The sequence below is a fragment of the Miniopterus schreibersii genome (assembly GCF_964146895.1).
Source record: "Miniopterus schreibersii genome assembly, chromosome: 8".
Lineage (NCBI taxonomy): Eukaryota > Metazoa > Chordata > Mammalia > Chiroptera > Miniopteridae > Miniopterus > Miniopterus schreibersii.
The window spans coordinates 66,362,872-66,384,488 of NC_138109.1; the positions used below are offsets into that span (position 1 = coordinate 66,362,872).

Below are 21,617 nucleotides of genomic sequence, written 5' to 3' on the forward strand. Positions count from 1 at the left end.
CATCTTAACAAAATTGACTCTTCCAATCCATGAACACACTTAGTCTCTCCATTTATTTAAGTCTTTTTTGTTGTTGTTGTTAACTCTCACCTGAGGATATTTTTCCATTGATTTTTAGAGAGAGGGGAAGGGAGGGAGGGAGAGAGAGAGAGAAACATCATTGTGAGAGAGACACATTGATTGGCTTCTTCCTGCATGCGCCCTGACCGACTGGGGCCAGGGATTGAACCCCCAACCCAGGCACATGCCCTTGATTGGGAATCAAACCCAATACCCTTCAGTGCGAAGACCAACACTAACCACAGGACCACACCAGCCAGGGCTATTCAGGTCTTTTAAATTTTCTTTCACCAGTGTTTTGTAGTATCATCACACAGACCTTGCACATATTTTGTTAGATTTATATAAAAATAATTAATGTTATTTGGTATTAGTCAAGAATAAATTGCCTAAAAGTCTATTCAATAAATTGAATTCCTAGTTAAAATACCTCCCAGCAAAGAAAACTTCAGGCCCAGATAAATTCTTTGGTGAATTTTACCAAACACAAACTTTTCTGTACACTTCCCAACACATTTATGAAGCCAATATTATCCTGATAACTAAAGCTGAAGACATTATAAGAAAGCTACAGACCAGTATTTCTCCTGAATTGCAGACAAAAACCTAAACAAATATTTGCAAATTGAACCCAGCATATATAAAAAGACTATTACATCATGATCAAGTGGTGTATGTCTTGGGAATACAAGATTGGTTCAACATTTGAAAATTATGTTATCTATCATGTAAATGAGGAATAAAAATTGTACAAATATCTCCATAGATGCATAAAATGCATTTTACAAAATCCAATATCCATTCATGATAACAGTTTTCAGGATACCTAGGAATAGATGGGAAGCTCCTCAACCTATAAATCGTGTTTACAGAAAATCTTCAGCGAGTTTAGCAAAGTCATAGACTACAAGTTTAATAAAAATCAGTTGTACATACATGTATACATTAGCAGAGGACACCTGGAAATTGGTAACTTTTAAAATATCGATTTAAGGTAAATTGAACCATTCTGTGTTTTGTCAAACTAGGAGTTTCTGGAGGATCTTCAAAATTGTGTTTCATGTATATGTTGTCATGATACTTAGATTACAGATTTGGACATTTTAAAAATGGAGGAGTAATACTTTTAAGCATATAGGCAATCTAAGACAGACATAGAATTGCACACAAACAAGTATATTTGAAGATTTTGTCTCATCTTTAGAATAATTTCTTATTTTCCTAATTAGAGGATGTTTTCATAAATGGCAGTAATTTTGAGTTATTTCTGAGTATGTTCATGAATGGCAGTATTTTATCTTTTAAGAAAGTGCTAATTGGATCTTGAAGTTACACAGGGAGTTTTCTCAAGCTTAAACTGGATTATATTTTAATTTTAATTTATTTTTTAATCCTTACTTGAGGACATTCATAAAGAGAGGAAGAGAGAAACATTGATTAGGTTACCTTCTGTAGGTCCCCAACTGGGGATCGAACCCACAACCCAGATATGTGCCCTGATCAGGAATCAAACTGGCAACCTTTGTGCACAGGACAACACTCAACAAACTGAGCCACTCCGGCTGGGCATGGATTATATTATTTTTTAAAAGACATTTTTAGTTAAAATAATTTAGCATGATAGTAGAAGATAGATGATACAAGCCCATGATTCCTAGGATAGTCCAAGTCAGAGTATATTCTTGCTACTTCCTCCTCTGTTTTGTTGTTTTGTTTTTCATCAATTATTTTTTTAAAATTTATCTTTATTGTTGAAAGTATTACAGGTGTCCCATTTTTTCTCCCCAGTTGACCCCCTCCACCTCGCTCCCACCTCCTCCCCAGGCCTTCACCCTGTTATTGTCTCTGTCCATGGGCTATGCATATATGCATATAATTTCTTTCGTTAATCTCTTCCCACCCTCCACCCCCTTCCCTCTTCCCTCTGAAATATGATCGTCTGTTGCATGCGTCAATGTCTCTGGATCTGTTTAGTTTGTCAGATTCTTTTGTTCATTAGCTTCTTAAAGAAGACCCTTCAACATTTCATGTAGTACTGGTCTGGTGGTGATGAACTCCTTTAGCTTTTCCTTGTCTGAGAAGCTCTTTATCTGACCTTCAATTCTAAATGATAGCTTTGCTGGGTAGAGTAATCTTAGTTGTAGGTTCTTGTTTTTCATCACTTTGAATATTTCTTGCCACTCCCTTCTGGCCTGCAAGGTTTCTGTTGAGAAATGATCTGACAGTCATATGGGTGCTCCCTTGTAGGTAACTAATTGCTTTTTCTTGCTGCTTTTAAGATTCTCTCTTTGTCTTTAACCTTTGGCATTTTAATTATGATGTGTCTTGGTGTGGGCCTCTTTGGGTTCCTCTTATTTGGGACTCTCTGTGCTTCCTGGACTTGTAAGTCTATTTCTTTCACCAGGTAGAGGAAGTTTTCTGTCATTTTTTCAAATAGGTTTTCAATTTCTTGCTCTCTTCTCCTTCTGGCATCTACGTTGGACCGCTTGAAGTCCCAGAGAACTCCTTACACTGTCTTCATATTTCTGGATTCTTTTTTCTTTTTGCTCTTCTGGTTGGGTGTTTTTTGTTTCCTCATGTTCCAAATTGCTGATTTGATTCTCAGAGTCCTCTACTGTTGATTCCCTGTAAATTATTATTCATTTCAGTTCTTGTAGCCTTAATTTCTGATTGGTACTTTATTATGTCATCGATTATCTCACTTGTTTTCTTAATAGTCTTACTAATATCCTTGAACATCCTTATAACCATAATTCTGAACTCTGTATGTAGTAGCTTGCTTGGTTCTATTTCATTTAGTTCCTTTTCTGGAGATTTCTTCTTGTCTTTCCTTTGTGACATGTTTCTTTGCCTCCACATTTTAGTTGCTTCCAGGTGTTTGTTTCTATGTATTAGGTAGAGCTGCTATGACTCCTGGAATTTGTAGAGTGGCTTTGTGTAGGTGTCCTGTAGGGTCCAGTAGCTCAGCCTCCCCAGTCACCTGAGCTGGCCCTTTTAGGTGCTCCCCTGTGTGGGCTGTGTGCACTGTCCTGTTGTAGTCGAGCCTTGATTGCTGTTGGTGTCCCTGGGAGGAATTGACCCCCAGGCCAATCGGCTGTGAGGACCAACTGCTACTACAACCAAAGAGCTGCTGTGCTGGAGACACCCCTGTGGAGCAGGATTTACTTCAGTGGAGCTTTGGTGTTCATCAGGTGTGCCCCTTGAGTGTGTCATTTGTGGATGTGGTAGGGTTGTAATCCAACATGGTCGAGTCTGACCACCAGGTGCACTGTCTCTGGGGCCTCCCAGGAGGTGCAAAGTCAGCCTGTGCCAGTGCCTTGCCCGTGCCTTGCCCAGGGCCACCCAGCATGAGCTACACAGCAAACTGTAGTTGGCTGCTACTTGTGCTGGGCTTGGCGTTGTCCAGGAGAGGCCAAGCTATGAACCAGTGCAGGCTGCTGCTAGTGCCAGGCCAGGGGCATTTATCAAGCCGTATGGGGCACTCTGCTGCTTGTTTGACAGGTTTTAGGAAAGTCCTAAGCATGAGGCTCGAGAGGCCACTTGCATAGAAAAACCCCTGGAAATGGCCTGGATGAGCTTGCGGGGGGGGGGGGGGGGGGGGGGCAGAGGTGTGAGTCAGGTGCTGGCAATTCAAATATGGCACCTGCCTGCGGGCTGTGTGTGGAGAGGACTCGCCAAAGGAGCCATGGCCTCTGCCAGCTCCTCTGTCTGTGAGGAATCTGTACCTCCAGCTCTTGCCCTGATTCCACACAGGTTAGTTTCTCCCCGAGTGACCCAGGTTCCTTTCAAGCTGCTGCCCGGCGCTGGGCTCAGAGGTAGCACATCTGAGTGAGTCCGTGCTTGGGCCCTTTAAGAGGAAAGCCCAGGGCTCCTGTAGCCTTGGCGTTTCTCAGGGACAGTCCCCGCTGGTTTTTACAGCTGCAAGTTGTGGGGACTTCTCTTCCCGGCTCTGGAACCCTGGGCTCGGGGCCTGTTGTGGGGCTGGGACCCCTTGCTCCTCTGGGAAACCTCCACCGCTGAGATGTCCCTCCCCGCTTTCAACCGCGGCACCGAGTATGGGCTCACGGCTGCGTCTCTGAGATCCAGCCCCATCCGCCAGCGTCTGCGCCCCTCCTACCCGTCTCGGTGCTCCTTCAATTCCCTGGTTTCAGGGCTTCTGTTCAGCCAGATTTCAGGAGGCTCTGAGTGATGGTGGTTCTTGTATTTTAGTTGTAATTTTGATGTGATTGTTGAATGCGGCCGGTACCTACACTGCCATCCTCTATTTTTTATATTGAATCCTGTACTTTTTAATGCTGAGTCCTCACATACCATTTGAATCCTTCTGAACACAGGCTTTAGATATTTATCATTGACATTTGGGATGAATCTATTTGCTATTCCTTTCCTAGAGCAGTAGAGTTGGAAGGTGTATTAAAGACTCTCTAATTCATTTCCATTTTATTGATTAGTGAACTGAGGCACTGAGAGGCCAGTGGCCAGTAGAATCCAGTGACAGGACAGACTCTCATAATTTTCTAGAGGATTTTAATGTTGCCTCACGTTTGCCAAAGCTTCTGGCCTGAACAGCAATCCTAATGGGCACCAAGTTGTTAATAAAACTAATGCAGAATATTGTAGCTACTCTGAAAATACAATGAATGTTTGGTGTCTGATAGAAAACATTATTTAAAGTAGTTATCACGATTCAGTTTTTATGATCTATTTGTAGAAACTGGGTTATGTTTTGATTATAGTAATATATCTTTTTTATATTAAGCATTTGCCATAGTGCTTTGATTTGTGGTAGTCACTTGATTATTGGAATGTTGTAATGCATAAAGGGGGTGTTTCTATTGGAATTTGTAAACACTGCTTTTGTATTAAAGGTCACTTATCTTCTTATAAGCTTATTTTAAGTCCAATTTTAAGAAAGTGAAATGATTTATTAAGAAATAGTCTGTGGCCTGGCCGGCATGGCTCAGCAGTTGAGCATCGATGTATGATATAGGAGATAGTGGTTCGATTCCTCGTCAGGGTACTTGCCCGGATTTTGGGCTCAGTCTCCAGTGGGGGCATGCAAGAGGCAGTTGATTGTTGACTTTTTCATCATTGATATTTTTATCTCTCTCTCTCCCTGCTCTCCCTTCCTTGCTCTGGAATCAATAAAGACATTAAGAAAAAAGAAATAGCCTGTGTATTTAAAACTTATATTAAAAATTCAGAAACAATTCAGTTTAATATTTTAAATTTCCATTGCAATATAGTCTGCAGTCTTTGTTTAGTTATCTTGGAATTTACTATAATAAAATATTATTTAATACCCAGAATAACTAATAGTTTAACACAGTTGTCACTAATTTAGTGTTCTTTGATTTAAATATTAGGAATAATATCAAGGTAATGATAGAATGTTTTACCATTTATCTCATTTTTTTGATTTAACATAGCCAGGAGAGCTTTAGAGTTTTGTATGCTATCATACCATTTTTTTGCATTGTAAAAGTAATTTCTCAGGCAGAGAAATGGATTTTCAGTAAAGGCATAGAGAAAAAAAGTTAAATATGCAATTAATGACATTACCCAGAGATGAATTGTTACATTAATCCTGTTTTGCTTTGGACACCCTTCTATTTTGTAAATATTTTCATTTTCTGAGAAAGGTGCTTTAGAGTTTACAGTTCCAACAAATAATACAAATTTTACTTTATAGGTACCATTCAGAAGACAAATGAAAGCTAAGCAAGTCAATGCAGAATACTATGGTGTGACTAGTTCAACAGCCCGACGAATATTGCAGTCTTTAGAGAAGATGTCAAGCCCTTTAGCGGTAAGTGTTTAAAATCACAATTAAAAGCAGAAGTGTAACAGAATTGAGTTTGTGAAAAATCTTAATTTTGTTATTTCAAAATTAACAGGATGCAAAAAGAATTCCATCTGTTGTTTCTTCTCCACTGAATTCTGTAAGTTGACTTTTTAACCTCTTAAGAGAGAGATATTTTTACATATTGATGATGAAAGTCTTATTTTTCAAAGTTTGCAATCTATTCTAATAGTATTGTATTTCTTCAGCCTCTTGATAGGAGTGGGATAGATACCACCACAGATTTTCGGGCCAAAAGGGAAAAGGTAAAGACTTTCTTTAGCATTTATTCATGGAAAGTATCAGCAGTTTTGTTTGGCTTATTTTTAAGTTAGCAAATGTACGAATTGGATTTAGTTGATAGTCATAGGGAACATGTTTGAACAATAAGATTTTTAAAAATTGCACATTCTTGCCTCTTGTGAGGGCCTAGCACAATGCTCCAAGTAGTAAGTGCTCAGCCATTTTTTGGTTATTTGGAATTTCCATCTTCAGCATCTTCATAGTCTTTATGAGTAACTTTTACGTTTTAATAAATAGAAGTAGGAGTGAACAGAGCTTGAAGTGTTTAGCAGTTATAAATTCAGTGAACTGAAGTGCTCACTGAATATAGTTATCTTTGCAAACTTTGCTCATTAATAAACATTATGTCAAACCTGTTGTGTGTAATGGAATTTCAAATTGGCATATCTTTCATCAGTGAGTCAAAAATACTGTTTCAAAATATCAGAGCTATTAAAACAATATAATATAGTTTATATACTGACAGCACTTTTTAGTGTATTCTGTTTTCTTAAAATTAGCTTTGGAGATTACTGTGGAAAAAATAAAATGCTTGAGAGTGTTTAAAAGATGTATTTTTGTTATATTTGTGGCTAGTTAAGTATTCTTCAGGGGAAGCAGATTTCCACATCCTTACTTGTGGAAGGAAGCGTTTACTATAATACCTAGTTCCCTCAGAAGTAATTGATTAAAATTATCATAATTCTCAATTAATTTGAGGACTGTATTTGAGATATTGTTAAAATATAATTATTTTTACTGAAATTCTAATGCAGAGAAGAAAGCTAAAATTCAGTTTTCTCCTTGGGATTGTGTTGCTTCTCAATTTTTAGAATTATCTAGACGTTTGTTATCAGGCAAGAGGGAATCCATCATTAGCTGCTGTGATGGGATTAATCCATTAGCTGCTTTTCTCAGATTCCTATTTTATATCAGATTGCATAAAAAGAAGTAACTTTTAAAAATTGTGCCATAATATAAGTTCTCATCAAAAATTTTGATTAATGGTTGTGCACAATACCAATAAAGTCTTATTAATGGCTGTTAATAATTATACAGATAACAGTATTGTAGTTCATGTTTCACAAGTGTAATCAGAACAGTCTACAATGTAGACTGTCTCCTTGAGTTGCAGGATCACACTTGTGACGAGGATTTAGGGAGGAGGTAGTAACCATACAGAGGCTTTACCTAGGAATTCAGTGCTGTTCACAGCTGCTGCTGAGTGAAAGGGCTGTATTCATAGCATTACAATCTTTGGACAGAGTAGATACTCTAGACTTTATAGTCATCTTAAACCAACAGGATTTTTATTGTGTTCAGGGTAGCAAAAGATTGTTGATAAAACACTTGTATTCTTAGATAATAAAGCCAGTTCATTTTAAGATTTGGAATGCTTTACTAATCAGACTTAAATTGTAAGAATTTTGGTTTGATTTTTAAAAAGCAATAGAGGAAAATTAACTTGGAAAGAGATTTGTTCACATTTTTAGCAATTAAAGTATTTTCACTGCTAATTTTAAAATATCTGTAGCTGAAGAAAATTTAGGCAGTAATTTGGGGGGAAATGTGGCAAAATCAACTTTAGTTTATATATTTGAAATTCATCCTGTAAAACAGATTTGTGGAACAGTGTTGAATATAGTTCCTATTTTGTGTGTGTGCATGTGTGTGAAAAGTCATCAAGTCTGGAATACAATAGTCTATGAAACCATTTTGGAATTTTTTACATATCTAAGTGTAAATAAGCACACACAGACACAACTCACATACCCTTGGTTCTTTTATTATCAGTTTTATTCTTAGTATTTGTTTGCATTTACTGGGTATTTCTCTAAGAAATACTCATAGTCTCTAGGTCACATTAGCTATTGTCAAATAATTTTTAGCTATGCATCACTGATAATACATGAAAATGAAGGTTTGTCTTTGATTTCTTTTTACCTATAAGGTCATCTGTCAGTATCCTCCGGTTCAGAGGCTCATGACCCCAAAGCCAGTTTCCATAGCAGCAAATCGAACTGCTTATTTTAAACCATCTCTGACCCCATCTGGCGAATTAAAGAAGACTAATCAAAGAATAGATAAAAAACACAGTGTGAGTATGTGTTTATTTTCACTGGTCTTTGAATATTGATTAAAATGAAGAACAAATAATGTAACATAAGTATTCTACTATTGCAGATAATGCCTGTAGTTTGTGAATTAGTGATGATTATGAAATGGAATGCTTTAAAATGGCTGGTACCTTAAATCCAAAGTTAGTGTTTACTAGTAAATACTAGTATGTACTAACGGTTTAGATTAAGTAATTTTGCCTCATTTGCTTTATCTGTGTGTTTTGTGTTGTTGGACTATCTGAAAAGAAATTTCAGATATCACATCTGTTTATCTCAAGTACTTTGGCATTCATTTTCTAAGTACTTTTAAATTTTACAATTACAATTTAAATTCATTATTACTTTGTTTTAGTTTCAGGTGTTCAGCATTGTGGTTAGACAATTATATACTTTACAAAGTTATCCCCTTGATATTTCAAGTTCCCCTCTGGCACCACACATAGTTATTTCAGTATTTTTGACTATTTTACATCCCTATGACTATTTTGTAACTACTAATTTGTACTTCTTAATCCCTTCACTTTTTTCATTCAGTCCTCCAACCACCCTTTCCTCTGGCAACCGCTAGCCTGTTCTCTGTATTTATGAGTCTGTTTATATTTTATTTGTTTGTTTACTTTATTCTTCCAATTTCACATATAAGTGAAATTATATGGTATTTGTCATTTGTCTTTCTCTGTCTGACTTATTTCACTTAGCGTAATACCTTCTAGGTTCATCCATGCTGTCCCAAATGGTAAGATTATGTTCTTTTTTTTTTTTTTAATTTAAATGTGTCTTTATTGATTTCAGAGAGAGGAAGAGAGAGAGAGAAACATCAGTGATGAGAGAGTCAATATTGATTGGCTGTCTCCTGCATGCTCTGGACTGGAGATCAAGCCCACAACCTGGTCAGGGAACTGCGATCTCCTGAATCCTAGGTAGATGCTTAACCACTGAGCCACACCCAGCCGGGCTACATTCTTTTTTTATGGCCTGGTTACTATTCCATTATATATATCACACCTTTATTTACGCATCCATCGATGGGCACTTGTGTTGCTTCCATATCTTGGCTATTATAAATACTGCAGTAGCCAAGGAGTACATTGGTGTTCTGGGTTTCTTCAGATATATACCTAGAAGTGAAATCACTGGATCATAAGGCAGTTCTATTTTTAATTTTTTGTGGACCCTCCATACTGCTTTCATAATGGCTCTACCAGTCTGCATTCCTACTAACAGGGCAAGAGGGTTCCCTTTTCTCCATGTCCTAGCCAACACTTGTTTGTTGAGTTACTGATGATAGCCATTCTGATAGGTGTGAGGTAATATCTCATTGTGGTTTTAATTTGCATTTCTCTGATGATTAGTGATGTTGAGCGTCTTTTCATGTCTATTGGCCCTTTATATGTCCTCTTTGGAGAAGTGTCTTCAGGTCCTCTGTCCATTTTTTTAGTTGGGTTGTTTGTTTGTTTTTTTGGTGTTGAGTTGTATGAGTTCTTCATTAATTTTGGTTATTAACTTTCCTCCATTTAGTAGGTTGTCTTTTTATTTTGTTGATAGTTTCCTTTTCTGTGCAAGAACTTGCGGTTGATGTAGTCCCATTTGTTTATTTTTTCTTTTGTTTCCCTTTCCTGAGGAGACATATCAGGAAAATATTGCTAAGAGAAATGTCAGAGATGTTATTATCCATGTTTTCTTCTGGGATTTTTATGGTCTTCAGTCTTACATTTAAGTTTTTAATCCATTTTGAGTTCTTGTGTATGGTTTAAGAAGCTGGTCAAGTTTTATTTTATTTGCATGTATCTATCCAGTTTTCCCAACACTATTTAATGCTAGACTGTTTTTACCACATTGTGTTCTTTTCTCCTTTGTCATATATTAAATGACCATTATAGGTATAGGTTCGTTTCTGGGCTCTCTATTTTGTTCCATGGATCTATGTGTCTGTTTTTATGCCAATACCATTCTGTTTTGATTACAGTAGCCTTGTAATATAGTTTGATTATCAGGTAGCATGATTCCCCCCAACTTTGTTCTTTTTTCTCAAGATTGCTGTGACTATTTGGGGTCTTTTGTGGTTCCATATAAGTTTTTGTGTTTTTAAAAAATATTTGAGTGTGTGCCGGGCACTATTTTTTTGAAAATATGTCTTATTGATTTTAGAGAGAGAGGAAGGGAGAGGGAGAAAGAGAGAGAAACATCGATGAGAGACAAACATCAACATCAGTTGGCTGCCTCCTGCCCCACTGGGGGTCAAGCCCTCAACCCAGGATGTGCCCTGACCGAGAAGCAAACTGGTGATGGTGCATGGGTTGACCCCCAACCACTGAGCAACACCGGCCGGGTCCATATAAGTTTTTTTGATAGTTCTAGTTCTGTGAAAAAATGCCATTGGTATTTTGATAGAGATTTTATTGAATCTATAGATTGCTGTGGGTAGTAGTATGGAAATTTAAACAATGTTAGTTTTTCCTCTCCATGAGCACGATATATGCATCCATTTATTTTATCTTCAGTTTCTTTCTTCAGTGTCTTATAATTTTTTGAGTATAGGTCTTTTACTTCCTTGGTTAAATTTATTCCTTTATTCCTAAGTATTTTATTTTTTTGATGCAATTGTAAATGGGATTGTTTTCTTAGTTTCCCTTTAGCTCATTATTGTGTAAAAATGCACGCTATTTCTAAATACTTATTTTGTATTCTGCTAGTTAACTGAATTCATTATCATTCCTAGTAAATTTTTGAGGGAACCTTTAGAGGTCTCTGTAGGATCACGTCATCTGCAAATAATGACAGTTTTACTTCTTCCTTTCCGATTTGGATGCCTTTTATTTCTTCTTATCTGATCACTGTGGCTAGGACTTCCAGGACTATGTTGAATAAGGCGGTGAAAGTGGACATCCCTGTCTTATTCTAGTCCTCACATGGTTGTCTAGGTTGAGTATCCTATAATTTAGTTGTAATTTTGATGTGGTCCTGGGAGGAGGTGAGTGTCAAAGAATCATTTTAAAAGCAATAGCCTTTTAAATTTTCTTGCACATTTAATGTGTCATAATAAGAGGTAAATAAATGTATTTTTGTGGTTGGTGAGTATATTAACCTTGTAGAGTGCCATTTTGTTTAAAGCATAGTTGTGCTCAGTGAGATTTTATGTGTATATGTAATCACACTAACTCTTGCTTACTATTCAGAAGGTAGGCCCAAGTTGCAAATTTTAGGATTCATTAACTAAAAACTGTCAAATTCCTGACTCTAAATATTAAAATTCACAGATAGAAGGGTGGTATTAAGAAAATGATGGGGGTGGGAGGGGGCTGAGGGTGGTGGATGGATTGAACAAAAAAGAGAAAACTCATTGACAGGGACAAGAGTGTGTTGATTTGGGGGAGGGGCTGTGGAGGTGGAAGAGGGTATGGGGGGATAAAATAAAAGGGTATGATGGAAAAAAATCAAAGAAAAAAAATTAAATAAGCAAGTGTTTAAATATGGTTTCATTTTTTTTCTAGACCACATATGAAAAAAGTACGACACCAGGACAAAATAGAGAACAAGAAAGGTAATGTCATCTTTATAGCTAAATGTCTTTATATGTAAATTGTAAGTTCTGTATGTGATTTCATGTGCCTTTTTGAAGATTAAGACAGGTTAAAAATTGAAACTTTATGCATAAAATTTCTGTCAGCTTTAGCTGTACATTTATTTTCTTATTTGTTAGCAGTTCTAATATTTAGGTGTTCAGTTAACAAGTTATGGACCAGAGTAGTAATATATCATTTGTTTCAATTTTCTTTCTTTCTTTTTTTTTTTTGCTTAGTGGTTTGTCTTACCCAAATTTCAGTATGTCTGCAGCCAATGGTGTATCTTCTGGAGTAGGTAGTGGAGGCGGCAAGATGAGACGAGAGAGGACACGCTTTGTGGCAACTAAACCTCCGGAGGTGGAGGTAGGATTATATGCTTAATACTCTTGATGTTTATTGAAAGCTTTGGTGTGTTGTGGTGCGGACGGGAGGTCTCGAAGGGTGGGGTTAAAGGAGACCCAACACAAGAATAATCTGCCATTGACATAGTTCCTTTGAAGTGTGTGTGTCTTCTAAACTACCAGGCTTTTAAAATCACCTTCACTGTGACAACACAGAAAACAACCTAGTACTAACAATTTCATGGATGTCATTAAAAAGCCATAATTCTTTTAATAAAAGAATTGCAATTAATGAAACTATTTCACCCATAGAATATTATTATATAATTAGGTTTTGCCAGTTTGTGAAACTTACGCAAATGGATTAATGTGGTTTGTATTCATCTCACTTGCCCTTTTCATATTATTTGTGAACTTTATCAGTGTTGTGAAAGGTAACTTGAGGTTATTTCCTTTGACAGTAATGTTTACCCAGTGTAACTATTTACCACAATCCATCCTGCAGGGTACATTTGGGTTGATTCCTAAAACAAGCCGAGGTGAATATTTACGCGTTTCTCCCTCTGCACACCTGCGGTGTTTGCTCTAGGCTGCTTTTCTAGGAATGGAGTTGTTGTATATAAGGGATGATACAGGTCTTCAAATATATTGGATGTTGCCTCATTGCTCTTCAAGGTAGTTTTAGAGTTTAACACTTCCACATGACAATAGGTAGATCTGCTTTTTCTTTATCCTTATCAGCTCTTGATGTAGTTGATTTAAAAATTTTTACCGATGTTATGGCTGTGAATTGGCATGCTCTTGGAGTTTTATTTTGCGTATTGTTATTTACTAGGGAAGGGAGACATGTTTTTGAGCTTCTTGGCCATTTGGGTTTTCTCTTTATCTGTTTTTTTCTATTGGGTTATTTCTTTTATTCGGAAGAGTTCTTTATATATTCTGAACATAAAAATCTGAAAAAGATAGAGACTAATTGAAGAGTGGTTAAATTAACTTTTTTTATAGATTGTTCTATTTGTTTTCTACCTGCATTGTGTTGAATGCAGGTCTCATTTCAGTCTTTTTGTAAATGAATTTCAGTCTAGCTGGATCACTTAAGTTTTGATACATAGTGCTTTCATTTGCCATTTCTCCCCTCCCCTCCCCTCCCCTCCCCTCCCCTCCCCTCCCCTCCCCTCCCCTCCCCTCCCCTCCCCTCCCCTCCCACTCCCACTCCCACTCCCACTCCCACTCCCACTCCCACTCCACTCCACTGCACTCCACTCCACTTCACTCCACTCCCGTGGACAGACATTGATGTGAGAGACACATCCTTTGGTTGCCTCCGGGATGCGAACCTTCTGGGGCCAGGGATCAAGCCTGCAAACGAGGTACATGGCCTTGGCCAGAATCGAACCCAGGACCCTTCAGTCCTTGGTCTAACGTTCTAGCCACTGAGCAAAACTGGCTAGGACTGTCATTTGTTTTCTAATTGAAATTTCATTTGTGACTTTCTCATTGACTCACGAATTTTTCAGGAGTATATATTTAGATTTTTAAACAGGAGATCTTAACAGTTTCTGTTGACTGTAAAATCATGTTTTGATCGAAATTGTGTATGTATTAGTATTAATTTTCTTCATGTCTATTGCAAAACCTGGGAAATCTGTTTCATTTTTTCCCTTATCTCCCTTTTTCCTGTTTAGCAGTTTTGTAGTTGTGCCTCTCTCCAGAGGCACAGCTCATCAGAATCATGGCTTCTTTGGCAGTGTGGACTTCCTGCCATATAGCCTATCTTGTGATATTTTTGCTAGGGGCCTTGGCTCAGTTATTGGTCTTAAGGCTCTGTTTTTTCCCCTTAGATTCTGCTTGTTGCTCTGCTGGAGTGTTGTGGAAGGAGGGAATGTATTAATGTATTCTATTATCTGAAAGAAAAAGCCTTGAATGCCCTTAATTATATAGTGTATAAAATGTTTTAAGTTTTCTTAGCAAACCAATTTTCTTTTGTCATTAAAGCTATGTAGATTTAATAACATTTAAGAAATGGGTTGTCTTGCGTTATATACATAAGGAAATTAATATCTGATTAATATAGCATCAACTTGTTCTTTAGACATGTTTTTTATTTCTCAGTAAAATTTGTGGCCCTACCTTTTTGAAGTTTATCCCTGTATGAGAACAATTACTTGCTTGGTTTGTTTTTTGCCAAATGGCAGATTTGTGAATTTTGCTTATTTCCCTTCAGTGTGAACTTAAAAAGATATAATTTCTGAGATATTTAGCTGAATCTCAGGTTGATGTTTGTAGCTTAATTTTAGCTGTCTTGTAGATTTGTGTTTAGCTTGGCTTTGCTCTGTTGATATATTTTGGGGGGGGGGTGTTAAAATTAATTTCTTTACTTTGGCTTTTATTACCTGGTATATTAACTGTTAGGAACTTTATGAAAATCTAACTCCCCAGATCTCTTTATCACTTCCTCTCTTATCTGGGCCACCTCTCTCCATTCCGGCCAACTGCCAACTGCCAACTTCACATCCCAGGATGCCTCACCCAACTCCTCTTACCCCTACCTCTTCTGCACTGAAGTTACAGTCTTCTGAGGAGAGAGGTACTAATGGGTAGCTTCCCCAAATTTCCTGCTTACCTTGTGTTATTTTTACTAGATAAGTAGTATATAATAAGATTGAGTTTGGGGAAATTTAATCGCTTGATATTGTCATGTGAGGTACAGTTCTGCCACTTACTGGTGTGAATGACTTTGATCAAATTAACTTCCTTGTGCATCACCTTCCTTCTCTTTAAAATAAGGATAAGAAGAAGAAATATATTTAGCTTGTGTCTATAGGATGTCTGTCATTTAATAGCTGTATGATATTAGGCCATATATCTCCATGCCTCAGTTTCCTCATCTACACTAAGAAGTGTCTACCTCATGTTTGGTAACCCATGTAAAGGTATTACAAAGATAATATATAGTAAGTCAGATTTGATGGTAGTTGTGTTCAACTTGAGGAATCTCTAACCACCCAGTTACAATTCTTGCCTTTCTCTCAGATTTGTGGGACCCACTTCTGATCAGTCAAGTCAAAATTTTGGTGACTAGGAATTAAATTTAAAATTGATTCAAGGTTACCCTGGCTGGTGTTGCTTAGTTGGCTGGGCACCCTCCCGTGCACTGAAAGGTTGCTGGTTCAATTTCTGGTCAAGGGCACGTGCCTGGGTTACAGGCTCAGTCCCTGCAGGAGGCAGCCGATCAGTGTTCTGCTCTCACATTGATGTTTCTCTCTCCTTCTCCCTCTCCCTCTTTCTCCAAAAATCAATTTAAAAAATCTTAAAAAAATAGAAATAAAATAAAATTGGTTCGAAGTCAATAATATAAAAAAACAGTAAGTGTAAGTATGTGGCTTAATGAGTTGTCAGAGATACAGGCTCTTCAGTTGATGTGTCCAGGTGTTGTAACGGGTCTAAAGGGAAGAAAATAAGGCTAAGGTTGGAGATGGAAAGAAATATCCCTACCGAAATACAAAACTGTCTTTTGTTTCCTTCCTTCCTTTCCCCTCCCTCACATTATATAAGTTTCAAACAGGAGGAATGTTGAAAGAATTGTGCAGTGAACACACTTATTCCTAGGACTTAGATTCTAATATTTTGTCATATTTCCTTTAGCAAACAAATACTGATCTTATTTTTTAGGCACATTTCAAAGTAAGTTTAAGACTTAAGTCAGTATACTTCACCTCCAAATACTTCAGCATACATTGCACGAACTAGAGTTAAATATTTGTTGTTTTTTAATTTAACAAGAACTTACGTGTAGTAAAATTCTTAGATGTGTACCATTTAATGAATTTGGCAAATGTTTACATCTGTGTAACCCAAACCCCTTTCGAGGTGTTGAACATTTCCAGTCCTCCAGAAAATTTACTCATGCTCCTTCCCAGTTTATATTCACTGCCTCCTACCCCTGGAACAGTCACTATTCTCATTTTTTCCCACTGTATATTCATTTTGCTTGTTCTAAAACTTCACACCAATACAGTTATTCAGAGTGTCGGTTTTTTTTGGTCTGGCTGTTATGAATAAATTGATGTGAACATTCTTGCACCATTTTTGTAGAAATATGGTTATTTTTCTTGGTGTAGATACCTAGCAGTGGAGGTGGGAGTAACATTTTATACTCCCACCAACAGTGTGTGGGCATTTCTGTTACTGTGCATCTTTACCAGTAGTTGTCATTTTTTAAATTGTAGCCATTCTGCTCTGTGTATGGTGTGGTATATATTGTAATTTTAATTTGCTTTTCCCTGATGACTAGTAATGTATTCTTGTTTATGTCCTTATTGGCCATTAGTATTATCTTTCTTTCTGAGGTCTCTGTTCAGGTATTTTGTCCTTTTAAAATTGGATTGTATTACTGATTGCAGGAACTCTTTATGAATTCTAGACCCAAATACTTTGAATGATACATGTCTTACAAGAAGTCTGAATTTATTTATTTCCCCCCCACTGTTTTTACTGTTCTTTGTACCTAAGAAATGTTTGCTTCTCCCCAGGCTGCAAAGAAATTCTCCTGTTTTATCTTCTGGAAGATAATTAATAGTGTTTTTCTGTTTTTTTTCCAATTTTTTTTTGGATTTCTTATGTAACCCATGGATTGTTTACAAGTGCCTTTAATTTCATGATTTTAGTGTGTGTGTATTTTAATTGACTTCAGAGAGAGAGAAAGGGAGAGGGAGAGAGAGATAGAAACATCAATGATGAGAGACAGTCATTGATGGGCTGCTCCTGCAACCTCTGCACCAGGGATCAAGCCTGAAATCCGGCATGTACCCGGACTGGGAACCGAACTGTCACCTCCTGGTTCATAGGTTGATGCTTAACCACCAAGCCACACTTACTGGGTGATTTTAAAAAATGTTTTGAAATGCATTGAGACTTGTTTTATAGTCCAGCATGTGGTTTGCATGATGAATTTGAAGAATGCATATTCTGCAATTGTTAGGTATAATGTTCTATAGAAGTCAGATTAGGTGACTGATAGTATTTCTTAGATTTTCTTTGTTCCTGCTGAACTTTTTGAGGGGGGGTGTGTGTGGTTAGGCTTGGTCTATTAAAATTGTTGAGAATAGGAGTTAAAATTGTCAACTTGTCCCAGCTGGCATGGCTTGGTGGTTGAGCCATTGACCTGTGATCCAGGAGCTTGCAGTTCAATTCCCAGTTAGGGCACATGCCTGGGTTGCGGGCTGGATCCCTGGTGGGGGGCATGCGGGAGGCAGCAAATCAGTGACTTTGTCATCATTGAGGTTTCTCTCTCTCTCCCTCTCCCTTTCTCTATAATCAGTAAATATATATTTAAAAAATAAAATAAAAATAAAATTGTCAACTTGCATTTGGTGCATTTCCCCCCCTTTAATTATGTTAATTTTTGCTTCATATATTTTGAGGACCTCATTAGAGTGTACACTTAAGTCTATTATGGCTTTTCAGTGATGTGCCTCTTTTAATATTACTAAATGTCCTTTTAAAAAATTTTTTGTCTTAAAATCTACTTTATCTGGTATCAATATAGCCAGCCACTCTGTTGTTAGAATAAGCTTTCTTAAGGCTTACTAATTGCAGGTTATATCTTTTTTCATCCATTTACTTTCAGTCTTTATTTTTATATTTAAGTCTTCTGAATCACATAGTTAATTCTTGCCTTTTTATTTATTTCTGCCTTTTAATTGGGATGTTTACTTATAATCAGTGTAATTATTGATATCGTTGGATTAAAGCTTACCAGTTTTCTAATTTTCCCATTTGTTTCTCTCTTGTTCTTTTTGAAAGCTGCTTTCTTTTGGGTTAATTGGTTATTAGTTAGAATTTCATTTTAATTTCTTGTTCGATTTTTATCTCTGTCCATATTACTTAGTGGTTCCTCTTGGGATTATGATATATATGTCCTTCTTACATTCTACTTTGTGTTAATATTGTACCACTTCCTGTGAAAAATTAAGGGTCTTACAACTTTATAGTTTAATTTAGCACCCCTTTTCCTTGGTATTTTATGCTGTAATTGTCATTTGTATTACATTTAGATAGATAGGCTATAAACCCATCCCATATAATTTTTGCTCTGTACAGTTAAATTAAGAGAAAAAAAAAAGTGGGTTTTTTGTTTTTGTTTTTTAATGTTTGCTCTCAGATTTTCCATTTCTTCCAGAAATCTGAGTTTCCATTTAGTATCATTTCTGTTCACCCTGAAGAACTTGTAGAGCAGGTTTTATGGTAACAGATTCTCTTTTCTTTTCCCTGAAAATGTTATTTTTCCTTTTTTGGGGTGGTGGAGGCTTGACTTTTTTCCTGAGGTGTGATTTGTGGATAATAAACCTCATCTGTTTGAAGAGTTCAGATTGCTTTAGCTGGCAGTGAGCTCACTGAACTCAAACTCTGTAACCTCTGTGGTGGGTGGTAGCTGAAACTCCTTTAGCTTTAGTTGGCTGCTTGATGTTTGCCTTACACACATGTAGTATTACAGGTCTGCCAAGAGATTTGGATAGTTTATATGCCAACTTGGGGCTTCCCTTCTGTGGTTCTTCAGTCTTGCATCTCCCCTCATTTTCTAGCTGCTGTGGTCAGCTTGTCTGTTCTCTGATTCCTCAGTCTGTCCTCTGATTGCAGTTTTCTCTCTGAATTTCAACAATCCATTGATACCAACTCATAAAGAGAACAGGAAGCTCGCTCAGTTGTCCTGTTTCAAGTGTCTTACCCCTCCAGCTTCTACTTGCTTGTGGTTGCTCTCCAGTGTTTTCAGATAGTTGTTTTTAATAATTTGTCCAGAGTTTATGACTTATTATCTTTCAGAGCATTGGTGAGATATGAATTACTCCACCATTAGCAGAAGAAGAACTCCTTTTCTTTGTTGTAAATAGGAGTCATTTGAGACTTGGGGTGGCCTTTGCTATATTGGGTTAAAAACCAAGGCAGTTTACCAAAGTCATTAGTATTGACGTTTATTAAATGCTTGCTTTACATGCCAAAACCATGTATCGTGTTAATATTACAACTATGGAATATAATTTTTTTCCTCATTTTCACCGATTAGGAAATTGGTATTGAGGGCAGTTAGGTTCACAAAGTCACATGGCTGGCTGGTGGCTGGGATTCAAATCTTGTTTGGTTTATTTGATTTAAGAGCTCACATTGTTAATAACACTGCATGGTGCTAACTTCTTTTTATTCTAAACTTACCTGTAACTGTATAAATTCTATCTGAAAATACGAACAGATAAAAGAATGACATGAAAGATGAACCTATATCATTTAAAAACTTACTGTGTTTTAGGAAATGGAAGTACCAGTATTACCGAATATCTCTCTACCCATCACCAGTTCTTCACTGCCTACCTTCAATTTTAGTTCCTCTGTGATCACAACTTCTCATTCACCAATTAGTCCTGCACAGTCATTGACAAATAAGGTAAAAAAACATTGTACAAATGGAGGTGATTTTTTATTTTTTGTATTTATTTTTAAAAAATCTAATATTCAGTTTAAAGCAGTGGTTGATTTTCACTATGGAAATCAATAACTCAGTAAGAGAAAAATGGAAATGATATTTTGTTTTTTTTAAAAGTGTACATTTTAATGGGATATGTTACAGTGGGAGTGTTCTTTAATTCTTATGCTTTGCATTAAAGAAAGAGATGATTGCTTGTTTCCAAACAATGTTTTCAATTAAGATACTTTCTTTGGTGTAAGAATAGATTTATGTTTTTATTTTTCAAGTAGTAGTAATATCTTTAATTTGTTCCTGAAATTTTATATATATATATATATATGTATCTTTATTGATTTCAGAGAGAGGAAGGGAGAGAGGGAGAAGGGAGAGAGAGAATCATCAGTGATGAGAGAGAGTCATTGATTGGCTGCCTCCTGCATGCCTCTGACTGGGAATCAAGCCTGCAACCTGGGCATGTGCCCTGACGGGGAATCGAGCTGCAATCTCCTGGATCCTAGGTCGATGCTCAACCACTGAGCCACACCGGGCTGGACTGTTCCTGAAATTTTTATGCTTTTGTTTTGGCTTTTACTTTTTCTGAACTACTTAAAAAATTTTTTTTCTGAACATATGCTTATGGATGTTATTTTTCTCCTTTAGCCAAATATCTGTGTCTAAAATAGTGTATACTCCTCTTCCAAGAGGAAGCCAAATTTTATAGCAGTTACAATTAAGTGTTTTTCAGAAGTTAAAAGTGTTTTTAAATCTAAAAGGGGGAAAATTTGCTTTTGGCTTCTTTGGAATAAGTAATTTGCTTAAAGTCTGTCTTATTATCAATTTCTTTTCCTAAAAAGCTCTTTTGTATTTTTTTAATAATTTGGAAAACCAGGTACAAATGACCTCTCCAAACAACACAAACAGTCCCATGTTTAGATTTTCATCTCCAATTGTAAAATCTACTGAGGCAGATGTACTACCTCCATCATCTGTAAGTCGCAACCAAGGAATATTTCATGTTTATTGATTTCAAAGGCATACTGTATTTTTATCAAATCTAAGATGCCATCGGTGGTAAGAAGTAGTTGTTTTTCTTCCAAGTTAAAAAAATTAGTGTACAGAAAACTTGAGTGCGTGAACACCTATGTATTTTTCACTACATGTGTACACACACACATGCATTTTCTCATGTACCATTTGAAAGTTAAGATGCAGACATCTTAATTACCTTAATACTTCCCATGTATCCCCCAAGTAAAAGGACATTTCTTTGCGTATTCACAGTACAGTTATTATTCCTGTAAAAGTTAACATGATATAATAACAACATAGTTCATATTCAGATTCTCCCATTGGCCCAGGCTGTCTTTTTTTTTTTTTTTTTTTTTTAATAATATCTTTATTGATTTCAGAGAGAGGGGGAGAGAGATAGAAACATCAATGATGAGAGAGTCATTGATCAGCTGCCTCCTGCATTTCCCCCCCCCCCCCCCCCCCCCCCGGGGATCAAGCCAGAAACTCACCTGGATCATAGGTCGATGCTCAACTGCTGAGCCACGACACCCGGGCCAGACTATCCTTTAAATAACTACTGTTTTGTTTTCTCTTGTTCCTAGATATAATTAGGATTAGGACCGAATCAATTAAGTCATAATGCATTTAGTTAATATGTTTCTTGAATTATCTTTAACCTGAATAAGTTTAGGATTTTTATGTTCCACAGTATTTATTTGTTTATTTCTTTATAATAGAAATCAATATTTTGGGTAAGAATAATAAGTTGCCCCACTCTTATTTGGCATGTGTATTATTTTAACATGTTTCTCTTTGTGTTTTTTACTGTGTTCTTGTTTTCTGTCAACTAGATGTTCCAGATCATTTGTAGTTTCCTTGCTGCATGCCTGAAATCTGTCTGTCTGCTCAAAAAGTCTCAGACTTTTTATTAGAAAATGA

At 36.7% G+C, this 21,617-nt stretch overlaps 1 protein-coding gene across 2 annotated transcripts in view; it reads left to right on the plus strand.

The window, feature by feature from the left end:
- The window catches only part of NUP153 (nucleoporin 153), a 63,770-nt gene that overhangs the window by 21,449 nt on the left and 20,704 nt on the right, over window positions 1–21,617 (plus strand). Inside the window, exons 6-13 of one of the 2 annotated variants that reach the window (XM_081143969.1) lie at window positions 5,753–5,869; window positions 5,958–6,002; window positions 6,112–6,168; window positions 8,136–8,282; window positions 11,796–11,845; window positions 12,104–12,230; window positions 19,512–19,646; window positions 20,557–20,655. In XM_081143969.1, the coding sequence (XP_081000095.1) occupies window positions 5,753–5,869; window positions 5,958–6,002; window positions 6,112–6,168; window positions 8,136–8,282; window positions 11,796–11,845; window positions 12,104–12,230; window positions 19,512–19,646; window positions 20,557–20,655 (777 nt within the window). The remainder of the gene's footprint in view (window positions 1–5,752; window positions 5,870–5,957; window positions 6,003–6,111; window positions 6,169–8,135; window positions 8,283–11,795; window positions 11,846–12,103; window positions 12,231–19,511; window positions 19,647–20,556; window positions 20,656–21,617) is intronic. The other variant, XM_081143970.1, reaches the window with a different exon arrangement.